Source organism: Camelus dromedarius, chromosome 9, assembly GCF_036321535.1.
Source record: "Camelus dromedarius isolate mCamDro1 chromosome 9, mCamDro1.pat, whole genome shotgun sequence".
Lineage (NCBI taxonomy): Eukaryota > Metazoa > Chordata > Mammalia > Artiodactyla > Camelidae > Camelus > Camelus dromedarius.
Genome location: NC_087444.1, coordinates 37315683 through 37332390, shown reverse-complemented (window position 1 = coordinate 37332390; position 16708 = coordinate 37315683). Strand labels below are relative to the sequence as shown.

General features: G+C 33.1%; 1 protein-coding gene across 1 annotated transcript in view; it reads right to left on the bottom strand.

Moving 5' to 3' along the window:
- Nucleotides 1-12672, bottom strand: part of TERB1 (telomere repeat binding bouquet formation protein 1) — a 39704-nt gene extending 27032 nt beyond the window's left edge. Inside the window, exons 1-7 of the mRNA XM_010985684.3 lie at nucleotides 12642-12672; nucleotides 4653-4763; nucleotides 4348-4476; nucleotides 2537-2668; nucleotides 1696-1756; nucleotides 1488-1603; nucleotides 1263-1385 (exon numbers count right to left, since the gene is read on the bottom strand). Of these exons, the coding sequence (XP_010983986.2) occupies nucleotides 1263-1385; nucleotides 1488-1603; nucleotides 1696-1756; nucleotides 2537-2668; nucleotides 4348-4476; nucleotides 4653-4763; nucleotides 12642-12672 (703 nt within the window). The remainder of the gene's footprint in view (nucleotides 1-1262; nucleotides 1386-1487; nucleotides 1604-1695; nucleotides 1757-2536; nucleotides 2669-4347; nucleotides 4477-4652; nucleotides 4764-12641) is intronic.
- Nucleotides 12673-16708: the final 4036 nt, after the last annotated feature.

Here is a 16708-nt window from a genome sequence, read left to right as displayed (position 1 = left end):
ATGAATGCCACTTGCTCATAATATATTTAACCTTTCTATATACTGCTAGATTGATTTGATGATGTTTTGTTAATGATGTTTGTATCTATGTTCATAAAGGATATTGGCCTACAGTTTTCTTATAATGCTTTTCTCAAGTTTTAGTATAAGAATAATGCTGGCTTTATAAAATGTTTTAAGAAGTGTTTCCTCCTCTTCTATTTCCTGGAATAATTTATGTAGAATTATTTTCCTTATATGTTTGGTAGAATTTACCAGTGAAGTCATGAGGGCCTAGAATTTCCTCTGTTAAGGTTTTAAACTACAAATTCAATTTCTTGATTAGATACAGGAATATTCAGGTTATCTATTCATCTTGAGTGAGCTTTTGTAGTTTATGTATTTCAAAGAATTTGTCCAATTCATTTAAGTTGTCAAATTTAGTGGCATAAAGTTGTTTCTACTATTCCTTTATTATTCTTTTAATATCTGTAAAGATCTGTAGTGACATTACCTCTCATTCTTGATATTGGTTATTTGGGCCTTCTAAGTTGTGGTTAGTCTGGCTAAAGGATCCACTTTACTGATCTTTTCAAAGAAATAGCTTTTGGTTTCACTGATTTCTCTATCCTGTTCTTTATCTATTTCATTCATTTCTGATCTTCTCTTTATTATTTCTTTCGTTATGCTTACTTTGTGTTTAACTTGCTTTGTTTTCTAGTTTCTTAGGTGGAAACTAATATAATGGATTTGACTTCTTTCCTATGCAAGACTTAATGATATAAATTTCCCTCTAAACACTGATTTTTCAGCATCCCATAGTTTAATGCTGTGTTTTCATTATCATTCAGTTAAAAACATTTCTAATTTCCTTTATGATTTATTCTTTGACGCACAGGTTTGTGTTTTTTTGTTTTGATGTGGGTTTTTTTTTTTTTTAGTTGCTTACTTTCTAGATATTTGGGATTTTTCTAGATATTTTATTTTATTAAGTTCTGATTTAATTCTATGTGGTCAGAGAATACTTTCTGTGGGTTTTATAGTTTTGCTGTCTAGCTATTCTGTTTTGTGAGGCTACCTGGGGAGAGTCAAAACTATGCTGCCACCACTATTTTCCCATATCTTCGTAACAATATCTACTTTTCAGATTTTCCTATCTGCAATTGTATAAATGCATCCAAAATGAGCCAACTTACAGAAATTAATTAGTTAATTCAATAGGCTTTTGTTATGCTTTGAAATATGTTTCTTTAGGTATAACCCAGAGAATAATGAATACTTACTGTTATTTGCAAGAGTGAGTCCAATAAATGAGCAAATAGGGCGAATTATCTCAGGTTGCATGCAATTTATTAGCCAGTCATTAGCATGTGGAAAAAGTGAACAGCAAAGCATTTGATTTTCATCTGAAAGGAGACAAGGGCAATCATATTTTAATGTATTTGGAAAATATCAGTTTTCATTTGTTTTTATCTTTATTTTTATATTTAAATATTTGAGATAATTACCATTTTGAGGATTGTTGACACAGACACAAAGAGTACTACACACTGAAGACCACAACTGATAATTCTGGAAAACATTTTTATCTGACAAATTCAACTCATATTTTGAAAGAACTGTCCTATTAGGTTAAAAAGAAAAGAAAGCAGATTAATCAAATGTGTATGGTCTTAAGTAATGAAAATTAATAACAAGAAATATATATTTATTTACCTGAACAAATGTGACAGAACTGAAATACATCCTGTTTCTCTCACAAGGGTCTGTCCAATCCCTTAAAAAAAAGCCATATATTGCATGAATATGACTTCTGTTTAGAAAATAATTTTGCAGAAATGAAAAGCATTTAAGTAGTATTTTTAATAAATAACTTTCAGTCACTTTAAAATATTATAAATTACAACACAGAATTACAGTAGGTAAAAATCTGTAATCAAGATTATTGTGGAAAATATTACTTATGCTTAGAGAATGACAACATTTAAATTCCCTCTAAAAATTGAAGCATTTTAAATGCATATAAAATTTGTAACAATTTGAAGATTTAAATTAAGCAATGTTAAAAAAATAACCTTAGCCTGGGCAATAGGCATACAGGAACACTCTTTACAGTGTCTTTGCCAATTTTCTATAAATCTAAGATTATTCCAAAATAAAAACTAGAACAACAACAACAAAATAAATAAAACTTTAGCCAAGAGCTACATAAAATTTAAGGTCATTGCTGGCTGATACAGTAAATACTGTAACTAAATGATCAATCCAATGGAAAATCAACAAAACTAATTCATTAGTTGCCTTTTTTTGCTTTTAAAGCTGTTTCTTTTCAATATTAATTAAATAGTACAAATCACTTTACTATTTTTTTAAATTAATATGTGTCAAAAAATTAAATGCATGCTATTAATTCTCTTTTCTTTAAAGCTAGTCGTTCTCAGAAGTTTGTAAGATTAAAATAAGGCACTGACATAAGGACTAGAATAAAAGGATTAATAATGACTGTTCCAATCTATTATTTTATCAATATTTCTACAATACAAAATAATGTACTTACTATTATTTGAAACAAGAACCAAAATAACATAGACAGACATTCTTTTCAAATTTGTGTTTGAATCATTATCAGATAAGAACCAAGTTAAGTCTTCAAACAATTCTGAAGTGCACAAAGTCTGCTGACAATAAACTGAAATATGAAAATATAATTTTAATTTCTATTTATTAGCATAAAAAGTTTTAAAATATGCTGAACAAAATATAACATTGCCATACAGATGGTTCTAAACCAGATCTCATTTCACTAACATTAGTCATACAACAAATTTCTGACAAATTTGTGTGCTTACTCAATTAGCAGACCAAAGAAGCAGTATCTTAATAAGAAGTACATGATCTAGGTTCTAAAATGTGTATTTCAATCTCATGGAATTTCCAAGAAAAGCCTAACTAAACAAAAAATAAAAGTAAAATGATAAAAAAAAATTAGAATAAGTAACAAAACATAACCAAGGAGAATTTTTAGAAAATTCAGAAACCTGTTTTAGAAAAGAGGGACAAATGATACTTACTATATTTTTTAAGATTTTTCTAGAAATAAAAAAATCTTTCCAAAAAGCAAAAATGATACCTACTTGACAATAGGGTTTTTTGTGGGATAATCATGCAATAAACACAATTTAAAAAAAATAATTTGAACACATATATCAAATGTCTAGAACAGCTTTTAGATTTGCTCTCAAAGACAAAGATAATGTCTTATTTATCCCCAATGCCTAGCACACAAGCTTGGTTCTTAACAAGTGATGAAGAAATACTTAATGGATGAAAATGTAAGAATATAAAGTTATTTGACAAACTACTTGATGGTTTAGATTTAACCTCATTTCAGGTATACTACAGAAAAATGTTTTGTCAGCATGAATTTCCATTCCCAAAGCAAAGCATATTTATCCACATACAAGATGGTTGTGGGTTATCTTCATATTTTGATTCAAGTACCTGGATATACAATGAACAGAATAGAAAAACAAGCAATATAGACCCATTAAGTGATAATGGCAGCATCTTAAATCAATGTGAAAAAGATCTACCTTTTAATAAGAAACGTTAGGATAGCTGGATTGCCATGTTAAAAAAAAAAGATAAAGCTGGAGTCATTCATTACACCATACCCCAGGAAAATTAAACAAGAATAAAATATGTATAAGTAAAAATACAAAACCATACATATACCAAAAGAAAACATGGATGGATTCCCCTATAACCTGGGAGTATGGAAAACTTTCCAGTAATTCAAAATTCAGAAGCAAAAAAACGGAAAGAATGATAATTTTATTTTTATAAAACAAAAAAACTTTTGCTTGGCCAAAAAAAAAAAAAAAAGGATAAGCATAGTAAAAGACAAAGTAAAAACAAAAAGTTTCCAACTAATGGCAAGAAAAACTGTGAAAGATTTTGAAATGGATGAAAACGATTACTGAATGTCCTGTCTAGCACACCGTTCCCGATGCTTGCCTCTTCCGTCTTTAGGCTATTTTATAACATTTTGATCAGTAGAATACAATTGATTATTGCCCTGCATACACTGACAAGTTACGTACCTATTCATAAATTTCAGCTTTTCCAAATACCTATAGTATTGTTTTTGCCATTGCTTTTGAAACAGCTATAACATTTTCCTGGTTCCCTCATTAGTAAGTTAAATAAAATCTCTGGTATGCATTAATTTACATAAATTAATTAAATACCTGCATAAAACTATCCAGACATGTAAAAAAGGAATTTAATTCTAAAATTATTTTTAGTAGCTTGTTAAAGTATAACACAATGCTTAAAGGATAATGAAATAAAGTTTTTATATTTTACCATTTTGTTCTGCAACAGCTCCTAGTGTATATAAGGCTGCTTCTTTTACCATGCTATGTTCACTTGACTTTGCAAGATTTTTTACAAACATCAAACCACCAATTTCCCGAAAATAAACACCTGCGTTACCTACAGAGTGTGCAGACAAAATAGAATATTATAATTATTCTTTTAAGGACAATAAATCACATGAACATAGTAACGTAACACGTAGAGTGAGTAGAAGAGAAAAAACTATGCATATTTTATATAACACTATACTAAAAAACTAGAATCACAAATAAAAATTCACTATCAGGTCTTACTGTTTTGTTGACAAATTGAATGAATAGTGACCAGAGCTTCCTTTTGTGAAAAAGCATTGTCCATTTGATACTTCAGACACTCCAATAATAAGTTCAAGTCAGTCTTCATTTCTAAAGAACAAAAATTTCATTATTTTAAACCAAATATTTCCTTTCAAAAGTTAACCATTTAAGTTTCACTTTCTAAATACATATCTTCGTATTTATTTTTTAAATAATATGTAACACCTTTATAATTTAACAAACAATAGAGATGTAAAAGAAAGATATTCTTTGTATAAAAGAACTTGAAATGAACTTCTTATAATTATTTGATTTTCCCCTTGCATAAAATATAGGAATAGAAAATCCAAATATTATTTTCTTCAATTAAAGCTAAATTGGTTTAAGTATCTGCCAATTAGAATGAAATGAATGAAAATAAAACATAGTAGAATTTGTAGGATGCTACTAAATCAATATGTAGGAGGAATGTATAGCACTAAATACCTATATTATAAAAAGAAGAAAAATCTCATATTAATGACCTCAGCTTCTATGTTAAGTAACTAGAAAAACAGTAAGTTAAACCCAAAGTAAGCAGAAAGAAGGCAATTATAAAGATCTCTTTGAGTAGACCAATAAAACCAAGAAACCTCAAACTGATCAGGAAAAAAGGCACAAAGACACAAATTACTAATATCAGAATGAGAGAGATGGCATCACTATAGATTCTAAAGATATTCAAAAGCTCATAATGGTTATGTGTAAACTTCATATCTACAGATTCAATGACATAGGTGAAACTGACAAATTGCTTAAAAGATACAAATTACCAAAAGTCAACCAAAGAAAAAACAGATAACTTAAATAGTCTTGTATCTATGAAACAAATACAAATCATTGTTAAAAACCTTTCTGTAAAGAAAACTCCAGGTTTAGATGGCTTCATCTGTAAATTCTCCCAAGCATTTAAGGAAGAAATAATATTAATTCTACACAAACTTTTGCAAAAGTTTGGAGAGAAGGAATACTTCCCAACTTATTCTATGAGGTTGGCATTAACCTTATACCAAAACTAAGGCCATTAGAAAGGAAAAAAGAAAACTACAGACCAAGATCCCTCGTGAACATACATGTAAAAAAGTGTAAACAATTTTAGCAAATTGAATTCAAAAATAAATTAAAATAACAATAATACATCATAACTAAGTTGGTTTATCCCAGGAATGCAGGATTAATTTAAGATCTGAAAAATCAATCAATGTAATACAACAAAAGAGAAAACCATATGATCACCTCAATAGATGCAGAAAAAGAATTTGATAAAGTCAAAATTCATTTGATTTTTTAGAAAATTCAGCAAACGTAACAGAAGGAAATCTTCTCCACCTGACAAAGTATATTTACTAAAAAATTCTACAGTAAATATCATAGTTAGGAAAAAAAATACTGAATTCTTTCTCCCTAATGTCGGGAATAAGACAGAAATGATTAACACTGCACTGGACAGTCTGGGCAATGTCATTCTAGTTAACATTTCATTTACCATTGCACTGGAGAGCCTAGCCAGTGCCATCAGGTAAGAAAACAAGAGAAGGCACCCAAATTGGGAAGGAAATTTTAAAAATTATCTGCATTCACATACAACAGGATCTTCTATGTAGATAATTTGATGGAATCTACAAAAGAGCTACTAGAACCACTAAGTGAATGTAGTAAGGTTTCACCATATCCATTTAACATACAGAAATCAATTATATTTCTGTATACCAGCAATTGGAAATTGAAATTCAAAAACAATGCCATTTACAATGGCATCGAAAACATGAAATACTTAGGGATAAATCTAGCAAAAGATGTGAATGATATATACAATGAAAACTAAAAAGTACTAAGAGATATTAAAGATTGAAATAAAGGAAGTAATACACCTTGTTCCTGGGTCAGAAAATTAAATATTGTTAAGATGTCAATTCTCTCCAGATTGATCTACAGATTCAATGCAACCCTAACAGGCTTTTTTGGTAGAAACTGACAAACTGATTCCAAAATTCATATGGAAATCCAAAGGACCTAGAATAGCCAAACAATTCTGAAAAAGAAGAATAAAGTTGGAAGACTAATACTATCTAATTTCAAGATTTAATATAAAAGCTACAGTAATCAAAAGAGTATAGCACTGGCATCAACATAAACAAATAGATCAATGAAATAGAATATAGTCCAAAAAGAAACCTATACATATATGAATAGCTGATTTTTTTTACAAAGGTACAAAGGCAATGCAGAGGAGAAAGGATAGCTTTTTCAACAAATGATGCTGGAACAACTGGATATTCATATTCAAAAACATAATAAAACAAAACTTGAATTCATACTTCACACAAATATAAAAATTAAGTCAAAATGGATTGCAGATCTAAATGTGAAATCTAAAACTATAAAAATTTTAAAAGATAACATGGAGGGAAAATCTTTGTGACCTTGGGTTAGATTAAAATTTCTTAGACACAATACTAATAGCACAATCTGTTGAAAAATAACGAATAAATTGAACTTTATCAAAATTAAAAACTTGACTCTCTTAATAGTGTTTTCTGAAATGTAGCTAAGACAAGCCACAAGTGGAGAAAATATTTGTAAAGCACAGATCTAATAAAAAATATATCCAGAAGACATATAGATCTCTCAAACTCAACAATAAGAGAACAAACCACCCAATAAAACAATGAACAAATATTTGAACAGACAAAAAATATAAACAGATAGCAAAAAAGCACATGAAAAGCTGCTCAATATCATTAATCATTAGGAAAATGCAAAGTATAACCACAAGGAGATATCACTGCATAACCACTAGAATGACTAAAATTCAAAAGACTGACCACAGCATATTTTGGCAAGTATCCGAAGGAAATGTAACTCTCATATATGGAAGGTGGACATATAAAATAGTACAACCACTTTGAAAATTAAGCAGTTTCAAAAATTGTTAAATATACACTTACCATTTGATCCAGTCATTCCACTCCTATGAATTTACCAAAAATAAAAGGAGATATATGTCTATACAAAGACTTGTACACAAATGTTCATGGTGACATTATATAGAATAACCATAAATTGTAAACATCTGAAATGTCTTTCAACAGATGAACAGATAAACAAATTGTGGTATAACCGTACAATGGAATACTACTTAGCAATAAAAAGGAATTAACTATTCATACATGCAACAACATGGATGAATCTCAAAATAATTATGCTGAGTGAAATAAGCTACACACAAAAGAGTATATGATAGTATACTGTATGATTCCACGTATTGAAAAAACACAGACTAGTCTATAGTAACAGAAGGCAGATCAGTGACTGTTTGGGGAATGAGGGTTCAGGAAGGGAAAGAAGGGAGTTATCACAACATGGCATGAGGATAAGTTCACTTTCTTTGTTTGTTTGTTTTTAACATTTTTTATTGAGTTATAGTCATTTTACAATGTTGTATCAAATTCCAGTATACAGCACAATTTTTTAGTTATACATGAACATACATACATTCATTGTCACATTTTTTTTTCAGAATGTCTAAGTGAAGTAAGCCAGAAAGAGAAAGAAAAATATCATATGAGATTGCTCATTTGTGGAATCTAAAAAAAAAAAAAAAGAACATAAATACAAAACAGAAACAGACTCGTAGACATAGAATACAAACCTGTGGTTGCCAAGGGGGCGGGGAGGTGGGAAGGGACAGACTGGGATTTCAAAATTTGTACATACTGACAGGCATATGCAGAATAGATAAACGAGATTATACTGTACAGCACAAAGAAATATATACAAGATCTTGTGGAAGCTCACAGCGAAAAAAAAAATGTGACAATGAATATATGTATGTTCACGTATAACTGAAAAATTGTGCTCTACACTGGAATTTGACACAACATGGTAAAATTACTATAACTCAATAAAAAAAAAAAAAGTTAAAATAAATAAATAAATAAATAAAGAGAATGACATTCTCCAAGAACATCCATGTTGCTGCAAATGGCATTATGTTGTTGGTTTTATGGCTGAATAATATTTCATTGTATAAATATACCACATCTTCTTTATCCAGTCATCTGTTGATGGACATTTAGGCTGTTTCCATTAAGTTCAAGATCTTGATTGTGCTGATATCTGCACAATATTGGGTATAGACATATGTCAAAACTTATCAAAATATAAACTTTAAATATCTATTTGCAACTAAAAAGGAAACAATAGATAATACTTTTCCTATAAAGTTCTTTATTAGAGACTTTAAATAATTTCTTATTTTGGTTTAAAGGATTTAAATAAAATTGTACATAGATTTTGACATAATACTTGAATTAACATTTAAACTTCTCAAAGATACAGGATGAAGGGAGGACAAAAATATAGAGAAGCACACTTAAAGAAACTTAAGATCTACTGTCAATCAATAATTGGTCTTCCTCATGAAAGAAATTCAACTGTCAATGTATGACTCAATTTTGTCAGTAAAAAACCACAGTACAAAGATTATCACTAAGCTGTCTTGGAGCAACAGCAAGTTCTATATTAATAGAAACCATAAGGTTAGTTTGACTGTATGGATATCAATAAGCCACTTGTCAACAGTAACAGGCCAAAGAGGATTTTTGATGGGGCACAGTGATTTTCAATTCTAGGCACAACTGCAGAATGCCAGAAACTTCTTTATGTACTTTTCTCAATTCCTTCTATATTCCCTTTTCATACTTTGATATTTCCTATAATAATCCCTCATTTCCCAGAAAAACACCCACTAATATCTAAAACTCAGTTTTTATCTTCTCCAGTCTATGCAATTCTAGTTCCCTCAACAATTCCAAAAGAAAACAAACAAGGAAACAAAAACTGAAGTGTACACGATACCAAAAGCCCAAACAATGAAACAAAATTCAAATAATTGAACTTAAAATTGAAATTTTTTGAGTTTCAAAAGATACCATTAGGAATGTGGAAAGACAAAACAAGTTTATACTGTATAGCACAGGGAACTATATTCAGTATCTTATAGTAACTTCCATTAAAAAAGAATATGAAAACAAATATATGTATGTTCCTATATGACCGAAGCATTGTGCTGCACACCAGAAATTGACACAACATTGTAAACTGACCATATTACAATAAAAATATATTAAAAACAAAGAATGTGAAAAGACAACTCACAGATTAGAAGAAAATATCTGCAAATCAGATATATCCAATAAGGGGCCTATGTTCAGAATATACAAGGAACTCTTAAAACTCAGTAAAAGATAACCCAATTAAAAAGCATTCAAATAATTTGAACAGACATTTCTCCAAAGAAGATATACAAATGGTCAATAAGTATATGAAAGCATGTAAAATACCATTAGTTATTATGGAAATACAAACTAAAGCCACAATTAGATACCACTTCACATCCAGTGGATGGCTATAATCAAAAAGACAGATTATAACATTTTGACCAAAGATCTGGAGAAACTGGAGCCCTTATACATTGCTATGGGAATGGAAAATGGTACAGCTGCTTTGGTGAACAGTCTAGTATTTCTTCAAAAAGTTAAACATAAACTTACCATAGATTCAGCAATTCCACTCCGAGGTATATACCCAAAAGAAATGAAAACATATGTCCACCCCCAAACTTGTACATAAATGCTCATAGCAGCAGTATTCCCAGTAGCCAAACTGTGGAAATCCTAATGTCCATCGACTCTTGAATGGATAAATAAAATATGTTATGTCCAATGGAATATGATTCAGCAACAAAAAGAAAGATAATGAGAAAATATGGATGATCCTTGAAAACACTATTTTAAGTGAAAGAAGCTAGTCAAAAAGGCCCAAATATTATATGATTTCATTTATATGAAATGTCCTGAATACACAAATTTAGAGGTAAAAAACAGATTAATGGTTGTGTAAAGTTGGCAGAGGAGTAGGGATTGGGTGTGTGACTGTGAAAGGGTACAGGGTTTCTTTGAGGATGATGAAAATGGTCTAAAATTGACTGTGGTGATGGTTGCACAACACTGTGAATATATAAAAACAACTGGATTGTATACTATAAATAGGCAAATTATGTGGTATGCCAATTACATCTTTAAAAAGTTATGTTTGTTTGTTTGTTTGTTTGTTTAAATTACTGGTATGCTTAGCAGCTGACCAAATGACCAAAGCAGCCCCAATCACAGTTCTTTTGGGTAACTGATATGGATGCTGGGAAGAAGACAGTCTCTCTCCTTTCTCAAAGAGTATGTACATTTGGGTATTCACTTTCAAGGCCAAACTTGGACCCTTGTCATTAGTCAGAACAGCTCCACCACTGGTATTTTCAACTCCATTATTTCACTTTCTGCATATTACTCTCAATTCTTTCAACTGTCTTACTTCCTTATTCTTGTACTTACTCCTTGACCCCTATGATCTCTAATTCCTTTACTCCTATTCTCCAAGACTCCTAGCTTCACTTCCTTCCCTATTCATCCCAGATCCCATAATTCATCACCTCAACTATTATCTTGTTAGGATTCCTTTGAACCCTTGTCCTTCTACCAAACATGTCCTATGACCCTAACCATGACTCAAAAACACTTCCCTTTCTCTGCTCTTTCAGCCCAAATTTGGGCATTGCTAAAAGGAAAAAAAAAATCAAGTAATTATGCCATTCCCACTACAAATATTTTGTATGAATTCCAAGGTACAACCCTCAACTCTACTCAGCAGTCCTGTCCATGGGCAGCTCTGTCTGTTTCTTCCATTTTCCTCAATGCCTATTCCAAATCTTCAGCTCTCTTCAAACCTCATCTCTTTCTCTACTACTTTATGTTTTAATTTGGGGCTTCCCAAAAGTAGACCATGAAACAAGGATTTGAGTGAGTGCAAATATTTTTTTTTTGAAAAAGTGCAAGTTTGAGTTGGATTTCTTTTACATGCAACTCAAAAGGCCTATGACCGTCTTTAAAATGTATTCATTCATTCATTCTTTATTAAATGTCTACTATGCATCTACTCTGTATCAGATGGGGATTCTGATTCCAAGGAACTCACAAACTGGTGATAGAGTCAGAAAAGGATGTTAGTAATCCTCAAAGTGTGATAAATAGTCTGAGAGGGACATCTCCAACAATTATTTCCTCTCTCTCCAGTTTCTTCAATTTCTTCCTCTCCATAATCCCCATTCCCCTATATTCTCTTGTCTCTATATTTCTTATAAGACTCCCTTAACATTACAACTTCCATCTAGTTACTGCCATATATCTTCAGACAAGCTAGTCATACTGTCTCCAGATTCTTATTTCCCACCCAGACCTCAGTATCCTGCAATCTGGCTGAAATCTATTACATTTACTATTAATAAAACAAGTGACCTCCTAAATGAAAAATCCAGTGGATAATTCAGCCATCATCCGTGACATTTAACCCTGATGTTCTTAGGTAATTATTCTCAAGGCAGTCTTATAAGGCTGATTTCCAAAATACTGCATTCCTGACTCTTAACCTTCCTGAAATGTTTTTCTCAGTCTTTTTTGAGGGCCCTCTTCCTCAGCCAAACCCTGATGTGATGGGGTCCATTAGAGAATACAATTCCCCATCCTTTTCTCTTTTAATATTTTCTCTCTGATTAACTTCCTCCATGTCCGTGGGTTCAATTTTCATCTTTCTGAGGACCACTCTGAAATCTGTACTTCAGGCATACTTTGACTGTGGTCCTTTCAGGTTCCCACTGTTTTTGTATACACCTCCATTAAATCAGCTATCATATGGCATTCCATCAGCATGCCATTTCCCATTAGAGTGTCGGTTTCCTAAAGTCAGGGTTACAGGCACAGAGTATATGCTTCATAAATATTTATATAAACTGCTGAATAATTATTCCATGTCCTGGATCCTGTCAGATAATCTGCAGTGTATCTCACAAATATATTCTATAACAAATTCCAGATATATGATCCATAAATTTCTCACCTTGTATTTTCTTTGTGTCCTCACTTTCCATGTTTGTCTGCATTCTTTTTTCTTATATTTCATCTATAAGATAAAGGTATTTTCTAAATTTAAATCAATTTTGAGAATTCCAGAATCATAAATGCAAAGAGGCAGAAAAAGAATAGCTTTCCTCAACCCAGAAGAGAAAGGATTAAATCTACAACTTATTAGGTGTGTGGTATTGGGTATGCTTCAGTTTTCTGAGGTGGTTTCCTCATTTGTAGAACAGGAATTTCCAACTTCATAAGAGTTGTTACAAAAATTAAATTTGAAAACATGCACCTGGCATTCTTAAGTACTACAGGCATTCAGTACATTTTATTAAACACATGAACGACTGGTTGACTGAATCTAACTGCTCCTCTTCTAGTACTCCTTCCTCATTTTCTTTCCTGTAAATTTTCATCCCGTCATTTCAGATTGGGCACCCTTCCACGAATCAGAGGTTTAAAATACAAACACACACTCTTTAGATGTGCATTTCTCTTCACAAGTTTAGCTTAACACTAAAATTTTTTCTAGCAACCCATGATTATTTTCAACACAGTATTCCACCATTAAGCTTAAATCTTTGTTTATACATCATTCATTAGAATTTTTAAAATAACTGGTAACCTTGATATGGCTTCTCACATTCTTTAAAATGCTACTTATTTTTTAGAAAATGTACCAGAGTCCAATTAACGTCTTAAAGCAATAAATCAGGACTCACAAAACTCTAAAATTCTTATTTACTCCAATACTATGTGGTTAGAGAGAGATAATTATCCTTTCTATTTTTCGTTCTTTCAAAATGAAAATAAAATTCTCAAATAAAAAAATGATAAATATGAGAATCTCTTATAAATTAACATACAAATATGTACTGGTTTTGACATTTTTTAACCTAAATATTCCATTAAAAAAGGAATGGGTAGGTACATCTTAGTACATCTACAGGACAGAATATCATTACAAGAATATTGACATTTACTTGAAATGTTTGATAGCATGGAAAAATGCTTTTATGTTACAATGTAATAAAAAAGAGCAAGACTCAAAATTTTATGTATATTATGACCCCAATTATGTAGAGACAAACATAAAATAAAGCCAGATGGAAAACAGCAACATATTAACAGTTTTGTCTTTAGCTGATGGTGTTTTATTTCATTGTTTTTCATTTTCACAGTTTTTATAGCAATAGAAGCTTCTAAAGTTCAATAAGCCCAATGGTAGGCCAGGATCTATAAACAAATATTATCTTTTTAGTCTTTACAACAACCCTGCAAGGGAGCTATAAGGATGAAGATAGACTAGGAGAAAGGAGACAGTTTGGTCAAGTTCAAACAGCTCATTTGCTCACTTAAGTGCCAGAGCTGGAATGGGAACCGAGAAAACCTTGTAGGCAAGGGCCTACACTCTCATCCTCTCATATACTGTCTCATACATACAATTTGGAGACAGACATACTAAATATAAATGAAAACTTACACTCTTTTTTAAAGGTTGCATTATTTTTGAGCAAATGGGTTAAGATATGGAAAAAGAAGACAAGATTAAGAAACATACCATTACAAAAAAAAAATAGACTTGTACCATGCATGAAGGTTTTTGCTTTGTGAGGGAATTTAAGGACTATTTCCTTAGTTTTAATTAGTCAATCTACTCCGTTTTTTAGTATAATTTTATTTTTAAGGACAGATACAGATTTTAAACTGACCACATAAACTACCTTCTATTCTCCTTTGTCTTCCTTACACTATTTTCTAATAAATGGTTACTTCGCACAGGAAAATAAGATAAAGTTTGCCAAATACCAAGTAGCATTAATACAAGTCATTTCTTTACTTGCTACATGCTTAAAAAAACATCCACAGCAAAGGTCAAATTACAACTTTCAAGAGAATGATAATTATAAAATTATATTAAAAATTACAAAATATAGTCCATTCCTAAAAACAAAAGCATCTGCCCAATAAAGCATATTATTAAGCATTTTCAGTAACTTAGTGAATAGACGCAAACTGACATGAACAAGATTTCAAAACTATTTACTGTATTCTCACAAAGGAAAAAAGGGGATTTTTTTCCCCCCAGATAACAGGAAGAAACTATCCCACTTACAGGTTTCACTAAATCAATTGCTAAAAACAGTACTATTAACTCAAATTCAAATTTAAGCAAGAAAACAAGCTGAACATTGCTCTTTTACCTGGCCTAGAAAATGTTAACATGAAAAGCTTTTTGAAATCTGAATAGCACCCCCCAAAATATCAGAAAGATAAGTGACATCTCTCTGTGTGTAAGGTTGGCAGGGCGAAAAATACCATCATAATTGCCACCAGTAAGTTGTTGACAATGGATTCCTAGCTTGGACTCATACAAAGTGAAAATCTTCCTGTAAAGGGGGGGGGGGGGGAGGAAGGGCCAACATGCAAGTATACGTAAAGTTTCTAATACAGTAAGTTAGATTAAGAAATAACAGTCGACCAGGTCCAGAAGCAGGTTGAGGGTACCAGTAGACAGTTCACTAAAACATTAACACTCCCAGACTAAGTAGACCAGAGCAGCGTTTCGCACTCATCCTCCTCACCTCATTCCAGTTTTCACAGGTAACTGATAAACATCTTTCCCAGGGGGTTGGGGGGGAAGCTAACTCCACCCTGTTTCATCAATTTACGCTCCTGAACCCAACGCCAGGCTCACCTTAACAGCTGGAGGAACTCCTGAAGAACATAGGTGGTCCCTTGGAGCCCTTCCTTCTTAGACCAAGGTTCTCCAACTCCTGCAGGGAAGGGGACGCTAGTTGCCGACGCGAAGCAACGCGGAGCAATGCGGAGCAAGGCGAAGCAACGCGAGCCGGCCACACCACAGGCGATTCACTAGCAGGAGGGCCCGAAAATCAGCCCGTTTAACAGGACCTCCCTCTCAGGTGAGCGGGACAGGCGGTCCACTCACGATCTGAGAATGATCTCCCCAGCAGCTCCCGCCCGCTTCAGACATCAGATTCACCTGAGGAGCCACCCGGAGATTCTAAAGTATAATCGGGTAAAAAACCGCCAGACTCTAGACACCAAGCGGTGCGTGACAGTTCTTTTTCCCTCTGGAGACTACAGCCGGGGATGGCCGCCTCCTCAGGAAGGCCCCTTCCCGCCAGCACCCCCAACCCTCATGTGGACCAATTAAGAAGGGAAGAGCAGGGCGTCCCGCATCTCAGACTTTCCCCAGGAGGCAACGGGCCGGTTCCACCGCGGGGCTAAGACGGGGCCTGGACGCGTAGGGAGTGGAGGACGTCGCCTTTTACCCTCAGGATACAGGGCCCTGTCCTTCACCCTTTCTCGCCGGCCGTTCGCCTAACACGACGCCCAACCCAGTTTCCCGCCGAGCGGGCGGGGCTCACTTCCGCCGGGAGGGACTCACTTCCGTGGGGCGGGGCTTCCGGAGGCCCCGCCCGACACAGTCCATCCGTCTACTCAGCTCAGCCACTTACCAAAAGGCAGAGGTTAGTAAGTGTGTGGGTGCAGCGTCTTTAAGTCGGGGTAAGTCACAACCTGAAGGGGTAAGTCACAACCTGAAGGGGAAAGCCACTAATCTCACCGCTTGCTCCCGGCGTATGGGGCTTTCTCTGCTCCGAGGGGGATTCGTCCCAACAAGTTAGGAGAGCGGGGTCTGGGACTGTGGCCTCGCAAGCGTGCGAAGGTGTGGGAAGGAGGCCATCTGAGCCCCAAGCCCGGCCCTCATTTCTCTCCAACCTTTCCTCCACTTTGTATTCTGTCCTTGTTTTACTGATTAAACTATACACCTGAAATATCTGTATTTTTAAAATTGTATTAATTTTAACAAATAGTGGTATTAAGATGTCCATAGCCAAAATCTGCACATCTTAAATTCATTATTTAAGACTATAGGAAAAAGCATTTTAAGCTATTTCCAATGTAACACAAGACATTTTTTATAAGTAACTTTGAAATAGCAAGCCAGAAATAATGAACGCAATTAGAAATGGTTAGCTTTTATTCTCTGAGAAAATTGTTTCCTTTCCCCTCCCCCCACAAAGAACAAGG